This window comes from Carassius auratus, chromosome 6, assembly GCF_003368295.1.
Source record: "Carassius auratus strain Wakin chromosome 6, ASM336829v1, whole genome shotgun sequence".
Lineage (NCBI taxonomy): Eukaryota > Metazoa > Chordata > Actinopteri > Cypriniformes > Cyprinidae > Carassius > Carassius auratus.
The window spans coordinates 5644939-5667897 of NC_039248.1; the positions used below are offsets into that span (position 1 = coordinate 5644939).

Sequence of the window (22959 nt, forward strand, 5' to 3'; positions counted from 1 at the left end):
GGGATATGGAGGGTGCTGCAGAGGCTGCTATCGAGAGGCGTAATGAATCCGAGATCAGTACTGTTCTGTCACGCTGTTCAGCCACCACTGATCATCTTCTGATGGAACGTCTCAACCGTGCTAGAGCCACTGCTGTCAAAAAGTGATCCTGTATGCTTCTATCCTGCTCAGCTCAACTGCATTTGCTGCCCAACAGTGAACCACTGTGCACCCATTCTCCTGCACAAACCAGCTCGCAGCTGAATTTGATTTCAGGCTATGTAAATTCCTCCTGATGTAATGGAACATTGTCATTAAAATTCTGCACAATGAAGGAAATTTCTTGGGTGGAGAGAAAGATGGACAGCAAGAAAATTGGCATGTCATCTGTTTATGTTTTTGCTGTGTCTGTCGGACAGCTAGAAGCGGTTCCTATCTTGCATTTACCTGTAAACCATAAAAACCTTTGTACCTATAACTGCATTATGAACCATTGTTTGTGTGTTGTATAATCAGTCTTTGATCGTATGTTCATGCCTGTGCTCTGTAGAGATAATGCCTTTATCAATATAACAAAACAGTTGTTATTTTAATTAAACCATGATTGGATACCAAAACGTGTTGAATGCATTGTGTGCACATAAATCACAGTGTTGGTTCTTTTTAGAACAATCATGCTTTTTTGTCATCATGACCAAGTATTGAGGGACTGGGGTCAAACTCCTCTTTTGCACCTTTATCCTTATTTTAGGGTGTGTTTAAACCAAATGCATGAGACAAGACGGGGGACTTAGGTCTCTGCAGAGCAAAAGTGGGCGTTAATAACCTTCTTTAACCTCTTTTTGTTGTTTTTGATTGCTTCCACTGTCTTCATCTGTAAGTCGCTTTGGATAAAAGCGTCTGCAAAATGAATAAATGTAAATGTAATGTAAATAATCTTTGGGGTGTTTTCAAACTGCTGGGTGTTTTTAAATCATGCAATTTAAATGAGCCCCCTTACCCAACCCCACCCCTAAACCTATCGTCACTATGACGTAAAACCAATCAGTTATCATGGTGTAAAAACACCCTGGTCTGGTAACTCCCACTACTTTCCTGCAGAGACCTAATAGGGCGCTCTATTGTGATTGTCACGTCACGTCACGTCACATTTACATGCGGAAACTTTGCAAAGTTGGGAAATTTTTTGCAAGGACAGCGACCAAAGAGGATATCGTCGAAAAAGGTAAGACAAAACGTCTTGTTTTGCAGGAAATACGATGTCCAATACAAACTTTTCACAAAAGCTGCATGCCTTCTTTATCAAGTGCTGCTCTTTACAGTTCTTATTGTTTCTCTTTGTTTTGTTGGTGTAACTTCGTTAAATGAAACATCGTAACGGTATATGTATTAAAAAATCCAGTACATTTTTTAGTACATAGTCGATTAATGTTGAAGAGTTTCCAGTGTATTTCAATAACAGAGGCGTCGTGTAGACACGAGGGTGATTAACGATAAATTGTGACTGAGCAATGATCTGTAACAGACAATCTGCATGACTGTCATTTAACATAATTTAAATGAATTATCGAGGTGATTACGGTAATGATTATTAATATACAATCAGCTGTCACGTTCATTCGTAGCTCAAAACAAAGAAAAATAATAATTTATTTATGTTTATAATCCATATTAAATATATTTTATGTACTCAATAATAGGGTGGCTATCCGTGTGGCATATTTGTCTCGACCAATGGCGTGTGTTTGGGGGAGGACTAAATTTTTGCTCGACCAATAACAGACGACCCATAACAGACGGGGCGGTGTTCTGGGGAAATCAGTTTGACTACAGATATTTTTTTAATTTTTTTTTACACATAATCTATCTAACATATTTATACATATAAGCAAGAGGTTAAAAAAACTATCTGTTATAAATATCATAATGCCTGCTAAAATAAAGCTTTCAAGTTTAGTTTATTCTAGAGTGTAAACTTCACCAGCATGTGTCTTCTTGGACTGAACTTTGTTTTTCTTGATCTTAACTAAGCAGTTTCTAAGGTAAAGGTTGTTTGAGGACATCATACAATTACTTGATCTTTACTTGTGTGTTTCAGGTCATGTCAACCATAAAAGTTGAATGTGTTATCAAAGAACAGAATGAAGTCGGTGAGAGTCCCGTCTGGGAGGAGAAGGACTCCACTTTGTTGTACGTTGATATTATGGGTAAAAGGGTCAGCCGGTGGAACTCACTGACCAATCAAATAGACAGCATTGCCACAGGTAAGCCTGAAGACATGGTAAGTTTAGTTATATGTGTGAGCTGCATTTTTAGTGACTTTCAAGTGAAATGCATTAATTCCCAAAATAAAAATCATGTTGTTAGTGTTTTGAGTTTGCATTTTATTTAAAGGTGCATTACACATTGATTCAAATTAAATTAGCATGCATTATAATGTTGATGAATTCAAATGTCTTATCTTTGCACAGAGAAACTTGTAGGATCTGTGGTTCCACGGCAGGCAGGTGGTTACGTCATCGCAGAGGGAACTCGGTTTGCATTTGTTGACTGGGTAAAGCGTTCGGTTACACCTGTCGCCAATGTTGATGACAGGGAAAAACCAAACACCCGCTTCAATGATGGAAAAGTAGATCCAGCTGGCAGGTTTTTTGCAGGTACTGTGTGTGAGAAATCAGTGTTGTGATCTTGTGACAGTTGTCATTTTGCATTGTAGTTTTTGTTTTTACAGAAGCTGATAATAGTTTCTGGCTGAATATAAAGATGAAGTTCACACAAAAATAGAAATTCTGTCATCATTTACTCAGCTTTATATCATTCCAAACATGTATGCATTTTGTCTTCTGCTAAATACAAAAGAAGGTATTATGTAGAATGTATGAAGAACCAAACAGTTTTGATTCCCAATGATTTCCTTTGTATGCATACAAATCAGTGGGAACAGAAACTGAAGAAAGAAAGTCATACAAGTTTGGAATGTCATAGGGGTGAGTAAATGATGAGAGAATTATCATTTTGGAGTTAACTAAACCTTTAATTCTTTAAATAAACCAGTTGAATTATTCCCATTTGGACTGCGTCATTGGCACTTCTCCTTTACTGTGTGCAGGTACCATGGGCTTGGACATGAAGCCTGATGTGATGGATGGGGCACTATACACCCTCCTTCCTGACCACTCTGTTGTCCAGCATTTTGACCAAGTGCACCTCTCCAATGGTTTGGACTGGTCACTGGATCACCGCGTCTTCTACTACATTGACAGCCTGGCGTTTATGGTGGAGGCGTTTGATTATGACATCCAGACTGGAGGGCTGTGTGAGTTTGTTTCGCATTGCATTGGACTGTGGTCTTGATGTAAAAATTAAGATAGTGTGATTTTGTAAAATCTGTGTATTTATTTATTTCCGTTTAAGCTAACCGCAGAATGGTTTACAACATGGAGAAAGATGAAGGCATACCAGATGGTATGTGCATAGACACAGAGGGCAAACTGTGGGTTGCCTGCTATAATGCAGGAAGAGTGCTGCGTATCGACCCACAAACAGGTGTGTAACATAACATAGTTAAAAAGTCTCCACAATGTTGCTTCCATAATTGGCCTTTAAATTCATGTTTATGACAGAAACATTCCCATATTTAAATGTTCATACACAAAATGTTTCGTATCTCTGTTTCCACAAAAAAAAAAAAAAAAAGTTGTTGAATGGTAATGGGCTTCCCTTCAAAGGCAAACGGCTGCAGACAGTGAAACTACCAGCTGAGAAAACCACTTCATGCTGTTTCGGAGGGAAAGACTACAGTGATCTCTATGTCACCTCAGCGTATGCAGGCATGGATGCAGATTCACTGGCCAAGCATCCGGAAGCTGGCTGCATATTTAAGGTATATATTAATCCTATTTCATATCATGCTCAAAGTAGCATGACATCAGCTCTGACACATAATGACATTACAGTATGTTCTTTATTCCTATCATAGGTGTCTGGTTTAGGAGTGAAGGGCATCCCACCATTCTCTTACACTGGATGAAAAAAAAGGAAAAATTGTTATTAAAAGCCTCATGATCACTTGGCAATCACGATACAACAATATTGTTCTAATCATGCAGTTAGAGTATATGTGATACCTGCACCTCATAATATTAGAAAAATCCTACCTTTCTAATATTAGACAATTAACCTGCGCAAGCATTTAAAAAAAATAAATAAATAATTGCATGTTTAATATGAATTTTAATGTTATTAAATTTAAATAATCTACACAAAGAGCAATGTGTGACTTTACACACATTTTAGGAGATTATTTCAAGGGTTGTATTTTTGGGTCATTTAGGGTAACTTGTATTTTAACCACAAATGTGAGGTTGGTTTGGCTCTGCTGCTGAAATTCTGAAGTTCATGATTTTAAAATGTATGTAATTGTGATTGACAATTTCCCTTCCATGTCCAAATGACAAACCGTTCAAACTGTTTTAAATCCATAATCTCTATTTCAGCAAAAAACTGTCAGGGATCTTGAAGGAGGACCCTGTTGCATTGTGAGATAATGAGGGTTTATTAACCAAAACAGACTGATACAAGAGGCTAGTGAAGTGCACAAGTGATACCACAACAGGAAAAAAAGTAAACAAACAGCTAGGGAAGGTCACTGGGACAGCTTCAGAAAACAACAGGTAGAATACTTTGGCAACAGAGGGGGCGGCAAGACCAGGCTAATGGAAAATACCACACAAGGCACCATAGAGCAGAGCTTACACACACACACACACACACACACTTGTTGACTGCCGACTCTGAAGCAGACCAAGTGCCAGGCAGGTAGAACCAGGTCAGGAACTCGAAGACAAGACTAGACAGGACAGAGCTCTACAGAAACTAAACAATTTTCCCTTGTTCCCAAGACAAGGGAAAATAAATCAATCTACTAATAAAGACTAAAGTAACAAAATAAGAAACTATTTCCAATTTAACCAACTTTGAGTATCAAACAAAACCAAGACTCAGGACTAGAAGAACTAAACTATTTTAAAAAAACAAGAACAAACAAATTACTAAAACAAGGAGCAAGACAAGAACATGGAACCACGAGGACTAGACAAAACAAGGCCACAAGACCAACTGGTTAAGAGACAGAGGAGGTGAAAATGACCACAAACCGGTAAGGGGTAGGGAGGAAAATATATGAGGGACAGGTGAGCACAATCAGACTAACCAGGCTAACAAGAGGGTGTGGTAGAAAGGAAAAAAGGAGGAGGGGCTAAAGGAGCACATGGCCAAGAAAACAATTAACAAGGCCATGTGCTGACACAAGAAACAAAACAGAGTGAGAGTGCAAAACCCTGACAAAAACGATTTCAGTGAGATAATGTGGAACAGGACCTGATTTTCATGGGAAAAGTTGCTGTTATATGCCAGAATAATAGTTGGAAGGAAGAGGCGGAAAATAAAGTGATTTATGCATTAAAGGTCCCATTTTTCGCGCTTTTTTGAAGCTTTGATTGTGTTTACAGTATGCAATATAACGTGTTCATGTTTCGTGTGTAAAAAAAACTGTATTTTTCACACAATTTACATATCTGTATAACGCTGTTTTCACTGTCATAAAACTGTCCTTGTTCTATGAAGTCCCTCCTTCAGAAATACGTACAAAAAAAAAAAAAACAGAATCAGAAATCAGAAAGAGCTTTATTGCCAAGTATGCTAATGAGTAACGAGTTCTGAGTGGGCCAGCAGTTCCTGTGTTGTGATTCGACAGCAGCTGAGCGCAGGCTGCCCTCCTGGAAACACGACTGGCCTAGTTTTGAGAAGCAAGTGGGCAGGAGCATGTGCTGGAGATGTAATCACAGGAGCATTTTTACGAGACTTAGGTCTCTGCAGAGCAAAAGTGGACGTCTATCACCATGTGGGTGTTTTCAAACTGCTGGGTGTTTCTAAATCATGCAATCTAAATGATCCCCCTTACCCAACCCCACCCCTAAACCTAACGTCACTATTACATCAACCAATCAGGTATCATGGTGTAAAAACACCCTGATCTGGTTACTCCCATTACTTTCCTGCAGAGACCTATACTTGATTTTTACTGACGAGATGCGCATGAAAATCTCATTAGATTTTTTTGCACAGCCCTAACATCTAGTTAACGAAGCTAAACAGCGTTGCCCTTCGTGTAATAAGTTACAGAAACTGTTAAACGCACCAACTTAAATAATAAAATACACTTACCGGTTGTGGTCCATAAACAACGCCTTCTCCAGACAAAGTGGGAACTGCTCCATCTTTCAGGAATAATCTTTGTGCGAATCCGGCATTAAACTGATTGAGATTGAGGAAGCTGTCCTCAGCAAAATGTGCTGCACATAGCTTTACATGTGGATTATAATTTTCGGGAACCGAGTTAAACATAAATTGTAACCATTCATCTCCATGTACAGTGTCCCTGGGAAGGCCAAACAAAGATGATTGGACTACGAGATTAAAATAATAGCGTTTTGACTACATGGCGACAAACACAAACGCAGCTCTTCCTCTTCTCCGTCGGAGCGCAACATGGCTACGCCCCTTTTTGTGTATTGTTGTGGGCCGAGGTTAGTCAAAAAACTGTTTGTGAAAAAAAAAAAAAAACTGTAAGTGACGTCATTACTGCAGGAACAAGAGGGATGTAGTCCAAACGGGTCGTTCATTGTAGTCAAATTCCGTTAAATAAAATATCTCGCTTGGCATTGAGAATTTTTTTATACTCTAACAACAACATTAACTAAACTAACTAAAGTTTAAAACATGGGATCACGAAGAACGGGACCTTTAAGAGGGGTGAATAGGATCGGGTTCATGTTGACTTTAAGGATACTAAGAAGACCTAAAGGTTTTGGTGCAAGGTTGAATGGATTAATTCGTTTTGCTGTTGGTTTGCTGTTTTTGTGAATCTTTCAGCATAACCTGAAATAATAAGATAAAAGTTTTGAATTTAAATGACCTCTGGAATTGTAGACTTCAAGAGTTTATAATCATATTCAAATTTAACAAACTATCCATTAAACTTACATTATATAAACGTATCATCACATACAACAAACATGAACTGGACATAGGATGTTGTGTGAACTGAAACAGAACAGACATTTCTTTAAGGGAACCATGATGCTATGGCATACAGCTCGGATACAGTACTCTTCAGTACTGGAACCTAAAAATATAAAGGCCTTGGACAAGATGTTCAGTACTTTCTTAAGGCCCATTGTCAAAAATGGAGGACTGTTCAGGTAATGTCACAATAAATGTCAGGAGCAAGTCTATGTTCATGTTTTCAAGTGATTGTCCAGAAAAAAAAAAAAAAAAAAACATCTCTGAGCAGACTGATGTGGGTATGCTATACTTTGATCTGAGAGTTGCTGGAAAGCCTGAATCAAGTGATTTATTCTTCGATCATGGACTATACACAACAATGACTGTGAAGGTTATTACCCTGATTCATTTTCATGTTATTCTTTTTAAGTTAATTGCATTTAACAGCTTAATGGGAAAACTGTAATGACAGCTAACCTTGAATCACCACAGGAGGGAATGACAGAACTGGAGAAATGGTTAGGACAGCACACTATGGAGGTTGCCATCCTTGCTTTCTCACATTTCAAAGAAATGTCAGCCGATCAACACACCAACCTGAACAACTTCCTGAAAGAGCACTTCAAAACTTAACTACGCCTCAAGTGGTACATACATAGCCTTTGCCATATCCTCAAAAACTGAGGGAAATAATTAATTCAGGGACCTCAGCATATTATGCAAATGGTTCCAGCAATGAGTTAATAATCATTCAAACTCCCTCACTCAAGGACTGCTGGGAAAGTGACTACCAGGTCATCCTCTCTTATGACAACAGAAGTGTTGACGATTCTGTTTTGTGGCCTCAATTCGATAATTCAGACAATGTGCTATATCAGAAACAAAAGGGAAGACCAGGTGAGTTAAAAGATGCCAATAGCTTATCCCTGACATGTAAGTCTGATATTTTAAAAAATACTGCACTTTCATTGCATCTTTGACATATGACAAAAGTAAATCAAGGGATATATCACTCGAAAATGAAAATTCTGTCATCATTTACTCACCTTTAGTTTGTTCTAAATCTGTTTTAGTTTCTTTCTTCCGTTTCATAGTTAGAAAAAAAATACTATGGATGTCAGTGGTTACCCTCAGTTGTTTGGGAACACACATTCTTCAAAATATAATCTTTTGTGTTCAGCAGAAGAAAGAACCTTATACAGGTTTGAAACAACTTGAGGCTGAGTAAATTATGACAGAATTTTCAGTCCTTCTGATTCCTTTGATGTTTCTAAGAAGTCACATAGGTTTAAATCACCTTAAGTGTAGGCAAACTATTGACAAAATGTTTGGTGTTGATGATATACAGCATTTTACGTGGCTTATTTTTATCTTTATCAGGAAGATAGCATCTGTAACCAGCTGGATTTAGGCATTTGGTTTCTCGATTTAAGAATAGCTCATAAGATAAAAGACCCTGATACAGTTTTCTACTTTGCACATGGTATCTTTTCCCTTCTGACAGTGGAGGTATGGCTGATCTGAATTTTAGGAGAATGTTAATTCCTCATTCCAAATCGAGAATAACTTTGGTTGTGTTCTGGTTTTGTTATTTTAAGGAAGTGCTCACAGAAGTTGCTCGCTGGTCAGATCAGCACACCAAGGAAGTGATCATTATTGCACTCTCTGCATTTGATGGCATGAACCTGGATCAACACAGAGACCTCATTCAATTCCTCATTAGCACCTTTGACAATAAAAAAAAAAAAAAAAAAAACGATTTACATTAATCAATGGAACAAATTCTTAATTCATTGTCACTGTACATTTTAGACACTGTATATGCATCTAAAATTACATGCTATCTAGTAGGTGCAATGTTTGGTTTAAAAATTACTTTATTACCATTAAAAAATTAATATGAATGAAATCTGGACTTACTACATCCGCCATGTTGTTACTGTCATGTGATCAACCATTATTAATTGTGTTACTTCACTGCCATTCACAAATCATATCCTGTTGCCTCATGGGATAGTAAAGTGTCAATCAAATGCCCACTTCAGAATCTCAGTGCAAGTATATGTATGATCAGTTAGAATATATATAGCATACCAAGTCAGTACAGTCTGAAAGTCTGTCCTGAGTTTGATGGTTGTAGCCTAAAAGAGCAGGTACATTTAGAAATTTTGTCTCAGGAGAAGAAGCCGAAGGAAAGAAAATATCTTCCATTAAAGCCTGTTTTCCCTAAATTATTTCCCTGAATTTGTTTTCAGGTCAGTTTTTTGCTGCTGGCCTGAACCTAACTGAGGATGCCAAGTATGTTCTCTCTCATCCGTGCCAGTCTTTACAAAGCATGACCTTGAGCTCCTATAGTCTGCTTTTGAACTGGGTCAAACAGCAGCGACCAGGCCCAGGCAAATCATGTGTCAACATCATCTGTGCAGATTTTGTGGGGGCTTTCAGCAATGAATTCACCCAACTGGTTATTGGACTCAATCAAACACTCTTAAAGGAGACCTGACCCTTAAATCTGCCATAAACATTACATAAATGTAGCATCTTTCTTACAGTGCATCTTGTTATTTTTAATGGAATCCTTGTTGTTTTTGATGTTTAAATATTAACTTTGTTTTAGTCTTTTATGACAGTCCCTAAGCTGTGAGGAAACAATGTTTTGTGCGATGCTGCCATCTACAGGCAATCCATATTTAGGGTTTTGTTTGCTACGTCTCAAAATAACTTTACCTGCAACTTTACACTTAAATCAATCTACTGAAATGTAAAAAAATAAACTTCTTTCCTGATTTATCCTGGATATTTGACAAAAGGGCAGAAAAGGCAGATTGATATAATCAAAGACTAAGTGGCTCAGTAGATGATAGCATTACCTGTCCAATGAGTCACACTTAATTTTAGTAACGTCTAATGTCCTGTCATGACTTCATCTATTGTTGACACTCTGTTTGGCTTTCAGTCTATGTGGGTAACATGTACTGTATCTGTGGGGTCCAATTTTAGACGCCCCTTTGAGTGCACTCTCTAAGGTGCTTAACATTTATAGTATCTACTTAAATGATAATCCAGCTCACTGATGCCTTTCACACTCAGTTTATGTAGGTTGTATGAGGTAAATAATCATGGGTTTTACTTTTTATGCATGGTTTTTCCAGACTTTTTCAAATCAAAAAATAACCACAAAGAATTTTCTGAAATTTCTTAAAGTTTAATTGTTATTTTAACATCTCATTAATCTGAAGACAAAAAAAACAAATGTTTCTTAGTCAATTTTTTTTTATAACAGAGTTAGCAAACTGGATATCATTTTGCAGATTTTTTACTTTTTTCCAACAATGCCTTCTATTAGTGTGCTCTCCAAATTATTTAGAATATTCTGAACCGATCTGGAGCGGGATTCTTCCAGAGAGCTTTGAGAATCCCCTCCTTCCTCTTCCAAGTCCCCACCTCTCTCCTAAACAGATTATTGAGGAGCTAAAGGAGCTTGCATCGGTCCCTGTGTCGTCTCAATAAGGCTTAAGAGTTCCAGAGGAAACAGATGGGATAAGAAAACCAGGGGATCTAATTACAGAGGCTTATTTAGCAATACAAGGCCCGTCCAGAACCCAGTCGCAAGCCTCAAGCCGCTGCTGCTCCTCGCAGTTTCTCTTTCATAGTTATTCGTCTCAAAGCCTTGAGACAGCTACGGTTGTTTAACATGGAGAAGGAGGAAGAGGAAGATGAAATCTTTACCACATTTCAGGGAGGATATGAAAGGCAGGAAGATGTGAAGGAGCAAGAGGAAGAAGAAGAACAAGAGGAAGAGGAGCCAGAGGCTGAGAGGAAAAGCAGTTGGGATGTCCCAATTCCAAGTCGATCACTGGCCAGTCGCAGAGCTTCACTTCCATGTCCGGTTAGTACCCACTATGTGTGTAGTTTGTATGGCATACAGGCTTTTAAATGAGAGCAGAAACAAACCACTTGTTATGGTGCCAGGCTCTGGCTTTCTCTCCCAGAATGTCACCGAGCAGCTGATTCAATTAACACTTTTTAAATAGTATCTCAAAGCACACTTGCTTAATATGGCTTTTCCTATAAAGCAATTTAGTTATCTTATCTTATTAGTTAATTTAGCATTTTTATTTCTGTTTACTATTATTTTTATTTTTTCTCTATGTTCTATAACTATGTCTCATATGCACTGAAAAAAAATTGCTGCTAAAACAGTTTTCACTCGGGAATAACTAGTTACTGTCATTTCCCAATTAAGTAATACAAATAATCCAAACTCTTAAGAGCAGTTTATCCAGAAATTACCTTCCACTGTTTGGACAAAATTGATCAAAATGGAGTTAGACATTTTGATAATAGAGTTTCTGTTTGTGCTGTGTCTGCGTCAAAAATGGCATTGAAGTTGGAAATTTTTTTTTATATTTATTTTGATTGAAAAACAAGTAAGAAGTATATAAAATTCTGCCCTTGCATTCCATGTGTGCTCATCATATAAAATGCTTTGTATCATTCTCACATACTGGATAGTATGGAACATCATATTTTAAACAAAAGTGGATTTCTGCAGCTCAACTTCTGCCATTATTGAGATACTGCCCAAAAATTAATTCTATCATTATTCTTTATTATCAAATTCTATTATCAGATTTGGTAAGCAAAAACTATTTGAGAACATTGAACAAGATAATACTATTTCAGACCCACTTGAAAATTTAATGTTGAATTCAATGCATTTCTTGTCATTTTTTGTAACTGTTAAATTGACAAGCAGTGGAACAAAACTATTTTTTTAATATTGTTGCAAATAAAGCAACATTGGATTCCACTGGCTGAAATTTGTGTAATACAAAAAAAAAAAAAAAAAAAAAAAAAAAAGGAGCAATTTCTTCAAAATAAACTTTTCACTACTTATTTTAGTAAATTCTTAATAATGAAAACACAATGTATGTGCATCTCCCTTAGTATTTTGCATGCATGCATATTTTTCAGGCTCAGCTGAATGCAATGCATCTGAGCCGTCTGCACGCTGCCACCACAAACCCTAGCCCTAGGCCAGCGTACCTGAGCCACTGGCTTCAGAGCGGTGAGGCAAGGCCATGCTCTCGCTCCAGCCATGTTGCCAATAGAGAAGAGGAAGCACACACCAAGAGCAGCGCATGTGAACGACGCCCACATCCCATCCCAACCATCCCTGAGGTGCACGAGCCTCTGGAGAGAAAAGCTCGGTTTAGGAGCCGCAATGTCATGTCTCTGGTTGGTGTGATATGATTTTGCTTTTTAATGTGTAAAAATGTTAATGATTACCAATAGGTTATGCTATCACAAGAGCATTTAGATAAGATAAGATCATTTTATTGTTATGATACAATGCTTTGGCAAGGCTAGAGAAATCTGAGGCTATATCAGTGGAACTACGAGATATGTTATATCCTGAAGCTAAAATTAACAAAGCTAAAAACACACAGCAAACAACCTGTTGAGAAATTTATAACCAATTTTTAACAGGTTTTTATCCAACTTTTTTTTTTTTTTTTACATTCAATCAAGTATGTTCGAATATTTTGTTTAGATACTTAGTTTTGACTTAGTAATATATTTGCGAAGCAATTATAGGCCTACTTTAACTTAAGTATAAATTATTATTCACATTCTATTGTGTTAGCAGCATGTTTCCAGAATAAATCGCAACTTTCTATATCACAATTCTGACTTTATATCTCAAAATTCTGAAGTTTACATCTTGTAATTTCTTTTGCTTGTTTCCGCCATGGAATAAATACACTAAGTACACTATGTACACTATAAGTACATGTAAGTACACGTACTGTAAAATAAAGTGCAACCATTACTTTTATCTAAGAATATAGAAGATATTTGATGACATTCAGTGGACTATCACTTTATTTAAATGATTACTTCACAGAAAACTGAGAAATGGAATTACATTTTTGTAATGTTGATCAAATATAATGGTGTTTGTTTTGTAGAGTGATGCAGACAGTTTGTGTCTGATCTGCCATGATGACCTACGCAAAGGAGGAGGAGTTATCAGAAAGCTTCACTGTTCCCACAGCTTCCACAGTGAGGTAAAGGTTCAGACTTTAGAAACTAGTTGCCAGGTTATTGTAAATGATCAAATTCAACTTCAGAAATCAAATATTGCCAAATATAAATGACCCAGAAACCTGGACTTTTCAGTTGAGCTCTTTTTTAGCTGCTGAGCATTTGATTTTTATTAAAAGTTTTTCCTCACTCTACATAACCCTCTTAAGGGAGTTTAATACTTGAAATTGTCCCCTGTCTTGTTCACTGGGGTACTGAGATACTGTCCTTTGTAAAGCTGCTTTAGAATGTGTTGATGAAAGCACTGTACGTAACAACCAAACGTTAACAAAATACTGTGCTCCTCTGGTGTAGTGCATAGAGGAATGGCTGTGGACCAAGCAAACCTGTCCTACGTGTCAAAAGCATGTTGCCATGCCAGAGCCCCTGTACTGGACATCTACCAGAGTAATAGTGCCCTGAGCTCTTCCAGCCATCTCCCATTCAAACTACCTTGGACATCAGATGGCTAACCAAAACATCAGACATGATGGTGGATAACTGACATGGATAAAGTTATTCAGAGAAACATACTGGTAGAGCATTTGTTTGTACATAGGCTAAATGATTTTAACTTCACTAAGTGTAAAACTTTTTTTTTTTTTTTTAAATACTTACATATTAATAAAATGTGTTCTTTTCTATTGTGTTTTTCTTTTTCTGCAGGAATGTAAGCAAACTGCACAAGTTTTATGAAGTTGTACAATTGTACATTTTAAAATGTACCTCGCTATATTAGTAATTCAGAGTAGGCCTACTCGCAATGTTCCGTTTTCAAAACATGTAACTACTATCAAAAAAAGTGTAGGCCTGCATTTGCCAGGTGTATCTGAGTAAATGTGCTTTTGTTTTACTATGCTGTACTACTTGGGAATTTTTTTGGCAATTCTTACCAAAACTAACAAGTCAAAATAGCATTCCTGTGATGTTTACTAAACTTTAATTGAAAACAGCCAATAAAATATATTTTAATGTTGTCGTCATCTTTGTCCTTGAGGGTTTTTTTATTTATTTTTTTTACCAAAGGAGCATGTTTTATTATAAACCTATGTCTTTGATGAAGTTTAAACAACGACCATTTTTATCTAACATCTGATCACTGATCTATATATATTATAGATCAGTGCATCTGATGTGTTACATACAGGATGATAGTGAGACAATTTGAGGTTAAACAAGTTATTGTGTGGTTATTTTGCACAGTTTAAGTTAATGTAAATACCTAGCTAAGCTGTTACGTGAGTATGTTATGTTTAGATACATAAAGTTTAAATGAGTAAAATAACGGCAATGGAATTCCACCAAAAATAAAAAATAAAGTAAATTCTGAATACTTGTTACACCTCTTTTATTAAGATTTCAAAATGGATCGTCTAGAAACATATTGATACATACTTTATATAATCGGGGTGGATGTAATACAAAACGCAATAAGCGTATAAAAATGTTTACAACAAAAGCAAACAAATCACGGATCTTTTTCTTAAACTATGAGCTGCCTTTTGTAAATTCTATGGTTCTGGCTTCCGGTCTCATCTGCGTCCACTCCGTCCAGCTATTTTAAGCTGAACAAACCCGTTCGTTTTGCTGCTTGATATTGAAAGTTGCTGTGCCTTATCATATTATTTTAATGTATTATCGTAATTATGAACACATTGGTTTGTAGTGCAAACAGTTTTACCGTTCTCACCCATAGGCTTACTTCCGCGTTAAAGAAAAAGGTGGATACCCATAGACAGTAAAAGAAATACAGTAAGAGAAAGGAAATACCCCGTCGTGCCGATTCAGAACGTCGAGCGTAATGACGTCGCGTGATCGTTGTCGTGGCTACACACGGAAGTCATCGTGTGCACCTGTTACACTTTCAAACAGGAAAGAGAACGAATGAATACATATTCACTCGAACTAAGTCGCTTCGAGCCAGTGTTTTAAACTTGAAACGTCTTTTTTGGGGGTTGTTGTGAAAAACCCCATCAACCTGAACCTTTATGGACAAATTAAAGAAAGTTTTGAGTGGCCAAGATGGAAGTGACGACCTCAACATACTGCAGGTAACGTTAGTCTACTGTATTACACTTGAGTTAAAACTTCATGTGTTTACGTCTAATTATGTCCAGAGTGTGACGAGATATCGTTTTGAATTCGAATCTAGACTTTTGGTACTTGTTTAGTTGCGTGCATGTGTTTACGCGACTGTCATTAGCAAAAGCTTGATATCTGCCTCTTTATGAATATCAAATGGATTTAAAGCTCTTATGTTGGACATGAATATATATATATATAAACGCTGTTTTAGGAAGCGAATGAAGCATCAACACTGGGATGGGGCACGCGCGTCAAGGGATTCCTCGCGTGTTTTGTGGCTGGCGTCTTGTGTTCAGTTTTGGTAAAAGGAGTCCACCAGTCGTTTTATATCGTTTTATTTTAATTGTGCATACAATGGCCAAACGTCTACTCTTTCCTTACTTTGTCATTCAGGGAACCTGCTTGCTTTGGGTGCCCAGAAAAGGACTGACACTCTTTGCTGTCTTTTACAGTTTAGGTAATATTGCTTCTATTTTAAGGTGAGTCATGCAGCTTTCATTTGGCCAGCTTCGATATTATTTCACCCAAGGTGTGTCACTGGCTACATTGTTTATGATGGTACACCATGTTTGCATTGGCATGTGGTCAGTGACAAATACGGATGTTTGAGTTGAAGAACACTTTAACAAATTGATTAATAAGTGACTTTTAAATATCAATTGATACAAGCACAAAGGTTCACACTGAAGAAATGTAGAAACACATTTCCCTGCAAAATTGCTAATGAAGGTCACAAATAATTACAAAGAAACTGCAAATAACACATTGAGTTAAACATGAAATGAAATAGATAACTGAAATAGTATTTTCTTGTAAAACACTCCGGTAATCTTAGTTTAATTCACTATTTTGTAATCATTTTTATAGTAAAATTAATCAAATATTTTCCTTATTACATAAATGAGTTATTGCAAACCTCTCAGTTGTATTAAAATGAAAGTGTGTGTGATTTATTTTTTAATATCATGAAGGGTTAAACCAAAATCTTTGGGGCTATACCATTTGACATTTAAAAACCTAAACCTTTTTTCTTATGTTATGTGTCTGATAGCCATAAGTTTTAATGGTTTAAAAAATAAAAGAACTCCACAATTTTGTCCAATCATATGAGAACTAGGTAAAAACTAAATTACAATAAGAAATATTAAAGATCATGTCTATTTTCAACCCTTTCATGGAATATGTTCCCAAATATATATCAAAATAAATACTTTTTTTAGGAGAATTAAAACATGTTCACCACCTCTGTAAAGGTTGAATGTCAAACATTTACAGCATGTTAAAGCATTTGTGAAAAAATGCAATGCAGTTGTAGCATCTGTGAGAATCTGTAAGTCAGTCCTGAGGTCTTTTGGGTGTGGATTGTTTTCAGCACGATGTTCTTAACGGGTCCATTAAAGCAACTCAAGAGGATGTGTGACAAGACGAGAGCTCTGGCAACTGCCATTATGATTGTGAGAGCACACATACATATACAGATATCATATAGTAATGCACAGGGAGATTCAGTCTGTCATATAATTCACTAATTGGCCCTTTTCCTTTTCCTGTAAACCAAACATTTGTTGTAAAGACATGCCTGGTGCTAACCTTCTGTGCTGCTTTTTGGGTAAGTGGGTTTCTTATTTAGCATGATTTTGTTTTGTTAGGCTTATAAAATTGGTGTCATAATATGTTATGTAACACAGTGTGTAAATCTGCATGTTTATTATATGTAATTGTTTCTTTTCCTTATCTTTTTCATTTCTTTGTTTTTGTATTTAGTGGAATAACAAAGGCCTTGCTCTGCTGTTCTGTATCCTCCAGTTTTTGGCCTTTACATGGTAAGATACCAGCCATAGTTACGTTCTTTTATATATGACTCTATAAATGTTATAATTGTATATATGGAGTACGTGTACAAATACACACAAACATTAATGTGTATATATAAGAACGAGTGAAAGTGAGAACACCAGTGATATAAGACAATAAAAATACCTTGAACTTTGAACCATGCAGTGCTGTAAGTGATATGTTTACTTTTTTAATTGGACTGACATTATTACCTGACAGATATCACTGTAATAGGCATCCTGAACTTTCACGCCTGAGATGGCCCAGGGCTTTGTAAAGCTTTCAGAAGTTAATTTGTGGTTTCAGTGGGCCTAGATATTTGAAACAGGAATCTGAGGCTGATGATACATGGGGCAACTTTTTGACCAATTCTGCTGGGCAACTTTTTTTAGCAATGTTGCCTGGGCACTTTCCCCATTGAGAACGGGTAACAAATTTACATTTGGATATTTTAGATTGGTCATGGGCTCTTTGTCTCCGTGCATGGGAACATTGCTCAAAAAGTTGCCAAGTGTATCATCAGCCTGAGAGTTGAAGTGGATATTTGAATTTAAGCACCAAAATGCTATTTTGCCACTTGATTTTTTCAGCACAGAGATGATGTTCTTCTGCCCTCTTTCTTGCTCCATTTCTGATTACAGTGGTCTCAGTGGGTGGGTTTTAGAAAGAGGGGATTTGTGTAGTACAGTCAATAAGTCTAGCAGAAGTTTCAAAATGGCTCATGTTTCCTACAGCACCTTTAAATCCATGTTAAACAAATCTAATATACAATATGAGTTAAATCATCTTTAAAGTCCCAGAACGAGAAGCTCAAAAATATGTTGTTTATTGATGTCATGAAAGGGTTAGTTCGCCCAAAAATGAAAATTAGGTCATTAATAACTCACCCTTATGCTGTTCCAAACGTGTAAGGCCTCCTTTTATCTTCGGGACACAGTTTAAGATATTTTAGATTTAGTCTGAGAGCTCTCAGTCCCTCCATTGAAGCTGTGTGGACGGTATACTGTCCATGTCCAGAAAGGTAAGAAAAACATCATCAAAGTAGTCCATGTGACATCAGAGGGTCCGCTGGAATTTTTTGAAGCATCGAAAATACATTTTGGTCCAAAAATAGCAAAAACGACGACTTTATTCAGCATTGTCTTCTCTTCCGTGTCTGTTGTGAGAAAGAGTTCAAATCAAAGCAGTCTGGATATCCGATTCGCAAACAAATCATTCAGTTCACCAAATCGAACTGAATCGTTTTAAACGGTTCGCATCTCTATTACGCATTAATCCACAAATGACTTAAGCTGTTAACTTTTTTAATATGGCTGACACTCCCTCTGTGTTCAAACAAACCAATATCCCGGAGTAATTCATTTACTCAAACAGTACACTGACTGAACTGCTGTGATGAACACCGAGCCAGATAACGAACAATAGACTGACTCGTTCACGAGTGAAGAACCGGTTGCATCGGTGTTCGGATCACCAGTAGTTCTTTCGGACAGTTCGATTCAATAAACCGGTTGAAGAAAACGGTTCACCACTTCTTTTGCGCTCGACGTAATGGCATCATTGGTGATGATTGCCCTTGATTCAAGCCTTCGGTTTACCTGGGCTCATAACATTAGCACAGAATCAGTTCAGAATCAATCACCAAAAGATTGTTCGTTATCTGGCTCGGCTCTGTGTTCATCTTCAGTTCTCTCTTCACAGCAGTTCAGTCAATGTACTGTTAGAGTACATGAATTACTCCGGGATATTGGTTTGTTTGAACTCAGAGGGAGTGTCAGCATTAAACAAGTTAACAGCTTAAGTCATTTGTGGATTAATGCGTATTAGAGATGCGAAACGTTTAAAACGATTCAGTTTGATTTGGTGAACTGAATGATTCGTTCGCGAACCGGATATCCAGACTGATTTGATTTGATTTTTGTCGTTTTTGCTATTTTTGGACCAAAATGTATTTTCGATGCTTTAAAAAATTCCAACTGACTCTCTGATATCACATGAACTACTTTGATGATGTTTTTCTTACCTTTCTGGACATGGACAGTATAACGTACACACAGCTTCAAAGGAGGGACTGAGAGCTCTCTGACTAAATCTAAAATATCTTAAACTGTTTTCCGAAGATAAAAGGAGGTCTTACATGTTTGGAACAGCATAAGGGTGAGTTATTAATGACATAATTTTCATTTTTGGGCAAACTAACCCTTTAAGAACTTGTAGATGCAAAAGCGCATGAAACTGAGCATGGAAGAATTATTTTAGCAACAGTTGGGGTTTTGTATCTACACTGAAGATATTTAACAGACATTCTTATCAAGAAGCTATTAAAATAGGGCAATAGTGGCCCTGCTCTGGTAGCTGTAATGAAGTGAATGCTGCTGTTATTCCATATTTAATTGAAATCTTATTTAAAGTGTAAATGTGTAAAACCTTATGTTATGGTGACCAAATGTCCCCACGAGGATAGTAAAACCTGAATTTTTCAACACTATCTCATGACAAATTTGTACATAGTTTATCAGGTGGTTAATTCGTACAACCTTGCTCGTACAATTTTGTGTGTTTTCTGTGAGTGGTAGGTTTAGGTGCGGGGTTAGAGGTGGTCATTTGAATATGCACAAATTGCAGTGAGTTCAGCTTGGATTTTTTTTTTTATATTATGGGGACATTTTTTGGTCCCCATGAGGAAGGCAGCATATAAGTCACACTGGATGCATTTGAAATTGTACAAATGCAAGTTATTTGTGAGGGTTAAGGTTGGGAATGATAGAATATACTTGTACAGTATTAAAATCATTATGTCTGTTGAAAGTTCCCATAAAACAAAAGAGGTGAAAATGTAGCTTAAGATCTGTTTAAATTGTATCCCTTTTATTTCACAGGTATAGCTTATCCTACATTCCTTTTGCAAGGTGGGTTTCTTTAAATTTTCAAAACCATACATTAAAAAAAAGAAGCTGTTGACACAAATCAACAGTCACTTGAGGAGACAAATTACAAATAAATTAGCTTAAGTGATATAACAAAATAAAAAATTGCATATGTCAAAGTATGTCACTGGACCAATTTACCTAATTTTATTGTAGTTTTTTTTTTTTTTATCTATTATACAATATATACATGTCAAATTGTTAAAATCTGCCATTTCCATTTTGAAATATCAGTTTTGCAATTTAAGTGTCTATTGTCTGTAATTCACATAATTGCTTCATAGACTAAAATCTAAATTCTGTCACAGCCAAAATAAGGCACTTTTAATCATCTGTTTTTTGGCTTTGGTGTTTGTTTACCTTTGGCTGTTTGTTTTTATGTAGGGATGCAATTATTAAGTTGTTCTCCGCGTGCTTCAAGTGAGATGCCTCTACATTTGGCCTTGGCTGTCTCTCTATGTGCTGCTTTGGCTCCAGCTTCGGTGCTACCTTCAATGCCACTCATGTACCCACTCTGCAGCCTGGCACAGACACCTCACCACACTACAGGCTCCCCTTACTCTCCCCAATGGATGGACGCTCTCCATCTGTGTGAACAAGCACACACAGACAAGTACTCACACACACACACACTTGTGCTTTACATTCAAGTAGGGAAATATGAAGGATGAAATAATCTAATTAGGTAAATGGTTGAGTTTTGGACACTGCCCTATAGTGACATGCTTGGTGCAACAAGATGGAGCAGCTTATTTTACATTTAACTGCTGTGTAAGTGATCATTCATTCTTACGTGCCTTCCTCTCTGCCGTTATCCAAGGATAACTTAAGGATTAGATTGGGTAGAAATGTAACCAGTGTTTGCAGTTTTTTAGGATTTAGGTTGATTTCTTTTTAAGCTAGAACAAGACAATGATGAAGGGCTTTCTAAATAATTGATCCAATTATATTTTAATTCAGAAGTTATCTATTATAGGTAAGTAAAAGGATGACAGAAATGTCTTATTACTTATTGTTATCTTATTAGATAAGTCAAATATTAAACTCTTATTAGGGTGCCAATGTATATCTTTATGGTCCATTTGTCTTCAAAAAAACTATTTCTTTCTTTGCATTTAGGAGTAAAATGATGTGCCTTTTTCTGATTAATGTTTATTATGCCTGTCCTTATTTTTTCAAATCACAGACACATTTCCTTTTAACTGTATTGATTTCAAAAATGACAGTGGTAGTTTTCCTCCTTGTTGTCTTTTAAAATGTCTGCTAATATATTCACTGAAGAGATTCATTTTATTTATATGTATACAAATATTTTTCTGACTGAAATGTACATTCCAGAATTATTTTATCATGACTCAAATTGAAATTTCCCCTACATCATGATAATTAATTGCCCATGTTTGTTTCATTATATAGATTTGCATTATTTCTATGAAACGATTTCTATCTGAGGTGTTTAAAATTGCTACTGCTACTGTATGGACATTATAACTATCGATGCTATTAAAAGTTATTCACGTTCATTTAGTCTATGTGAATCGATTTCTCTTCTCTAATTCTAGTTTTACTTTTTCATCTGAGTGCATCCTACAGTATTGTAAATGATGAGTACTGTACTTACGTGCTGTCATTTAAGAAGCCCCGTCCCACAATGCATCTGTGAATCCCAATAAGACTTTTATGAGTTGACTGATGTGCGTAAGTCATCTGCTAGTGAAAGGTCAGGGAGGGTTGGTTTGCTGATGTTTGATATGCCGGTGGATTCACCGCTAATGAGACTCTTTTTCTCGGATTTAAACTCTTTGAATCCTCTAATCTCCGTGCGCGTGGCTCTGTGATTAGAACACCGGTCGCTGGATCGAGTTTCCCTTCATTGCCGCCCGCTGCAGAGAACATCCAGTATTTGATTTCTGCTCCACATGTCTTCCACAATACTACAGCTCTTTGACAGAATGCCCTTGTTTACGCCCTCACACATGAGTCCATCTTGTGAATCAGCGTGGATCTTCTGATGCCTCATAGCAGTCCGATTGCATTAAAGCCAAATGAGGTTTAAAGCATCACGTATACAAATAACAGCTCCATTATTCATTTAAAATGAAATATGTGGATTTAGAATAGTCGTAGAGTTATAATGTAAATATACATATAGAGTGATATTGTGAATGCTTTGTTTTAAGCTTTAAATATGGGTCCATGACGAATAAGAATGTCTGAAATTGAAAGTTTAAAACTCGTACTTAGATGTCTTTACATTCAATTATTGAAAAATACTACAGCTTTTATTTCAAATGAAGTGTCATGTTTGACCCGAGCAAGACGTCCTATTAATAAAAGGCACAGATATGTGATGGACTATTTTTGTAAATCTAAAATATACACATTCAGAAGGGGTGCTTTGTGTTATGGTTCTATCGTCAGATGACAATAATAATAATAATACGTTTCTTGCGTATTCTAGTTAGTTGACAATCATTCAAGATCTTTTAAATATTTTTTTCTTTCTTTATAGTTTTATCCCGTAAATAAAAGTGAGTAAAAAAAATAAATCTAAATGACTTTTTTTTTAAGAAATTGGAAACATACTAATGGAGCTTTACTCAGGTATTGCGAAGTAATTTTTTAAAGTGATATGTATTTTTAAATAACTACATAACGCCGTTAATACAGTTCACATTTTAATAGGCCTACATTTTGCGCACACACAAAAATATAATATAATTAAAATGACGAGCTGTCCATGGTTCTGAAAAAGAAGAACATCAGAAGTCATTTTATATATTTGCAGTATAGCCTATATAAACATAAAATAAATCCGGAGCTTGACTGTCCATCATGTTTTTCATTCGTTTACTTGAGTTAAGGTAGCGTTTATCATACGTTTATTTTTCTCTCTGAAGCGTTATGCCCGTAAGTTTCCTTTTGAACTTTCTGCAAAGGTTTTTCCTGTTATTTAAACAGCATAATATTGATAAAA

General features: G+C 36.4%; 5 protein-coding genes across 6 annotated transcripts in view; all 5 read left to right on the forward strand.

The window, feature by feature from the left end:
* vps16 (VPS16 core subunit of CORVET and HOPS complexes) overlaps positions 1-596 on the forward strand; it is a 35134-nt gene extending 34538 nt beyond the window's left edge. Inside the window, exon 22 of the mRNA XM_026257779.1 lies at positions 2-596. Coding sequence (XP_026113564.1) covers positions 2-146 — 145 coding nt within the window. The 3' untranslated portion in view covers positions 147-596. The remainder of the gene's footprint in view (position 1) is intronic.
* Positions 597-1084: 488 nt separating this feature from the next.
* rgn (regucalcin) lies at positions 1085-5459 on the forward strand. Its single transcript, XM_026257802.1, has 7 exons — positions 1085-1204; positions 2078-2243; positions 2451-2636; positions 3089-3295; positions 3394-3525; positions 3708-3862; positions 3959-5459. Exons 2-7 carry the CDS (start codon positions 2081-2083, stop codon positions 4007-4009), a joined length of 894 nt encoding a protein of 297 aa, XP_026113587.1. The 5' UTR covers positions 1085-1204; positions 2078-2080; the 3' UTR covers positions 4010-5459.
* Positions 5460-6810: 1351 nt separating this feature from the next.
* On the forward strand, positions 6811-8813 carry LOC113105149 (PI-PLC X domain-containing protein 1). Its single transcript, XM_074559916.1, is given in 6 exon segments — positions 6811-6844; positions 7111-7142; positions 7144-7219; positions 7222-7241; positions 8425-8553; positions 8643-8813. Coding segments are annotated over 6 exon segments (462 nt in total).
* A 1634-nt stretch (positions 8814-10447) lies between these two features.
* Positions 10448-14790, forward strand: LOC113092190 (E3 ubiquitin-protein ligase DZIP3). Of its 2 annotated transcripts, XR_003287536.1 has the most exons (5): positions 10448-10933; positions 12022-12285; positions 13020-13118; positions 13450-13670; positions 13801-14790. XR_003287536.1 is itself a non-coding variant. In XM_026257815.1 (4 exons), exons 1-4 carry the CDS (start codon positions 10739-10741, stop codon positions 13555-13557), a joined length of 666 nt encoding a protein of 221 aa, XP_026113600.1. In that variant the 5' UTR covers positions 10448-10738; the 3' UTR covers positions 13558-14790. The 2 variants fall into 2 exon arrangements, 1 of the variants encoding a protein (XP_026113600.1); XM_026257815.1 differs by having other exon boundaries at positions 13450-14790.
* A 174-nt stretch (positions 14791-14964) lies between these two features.
* sft2d2b (SFT2 domain containing 2b) lies at positions 14965-21505 on the forward strand. Its single transcript, XM_026257831.1, has 8 exons — positions 14965-15185; positions 15431-15520; positions 15613-15698; positions 16592-16673; positions 16793-16828; positions 16984-17042; positions 19935-19964; positions 20367-21505. The coding sequence occupies exons 1-8, from the start codon at positions 15123-15125 to the stop codon at positions 20404-20406; spliced, it is 486 nt and encodes a 161-aa protein (XP_026113616.1). The 5' UTR covers positions 14965-15122; the 3' UTR covers positions 20407-21505.
* Positions 21506-22959: the final 1454 nt, after the last annotated feature.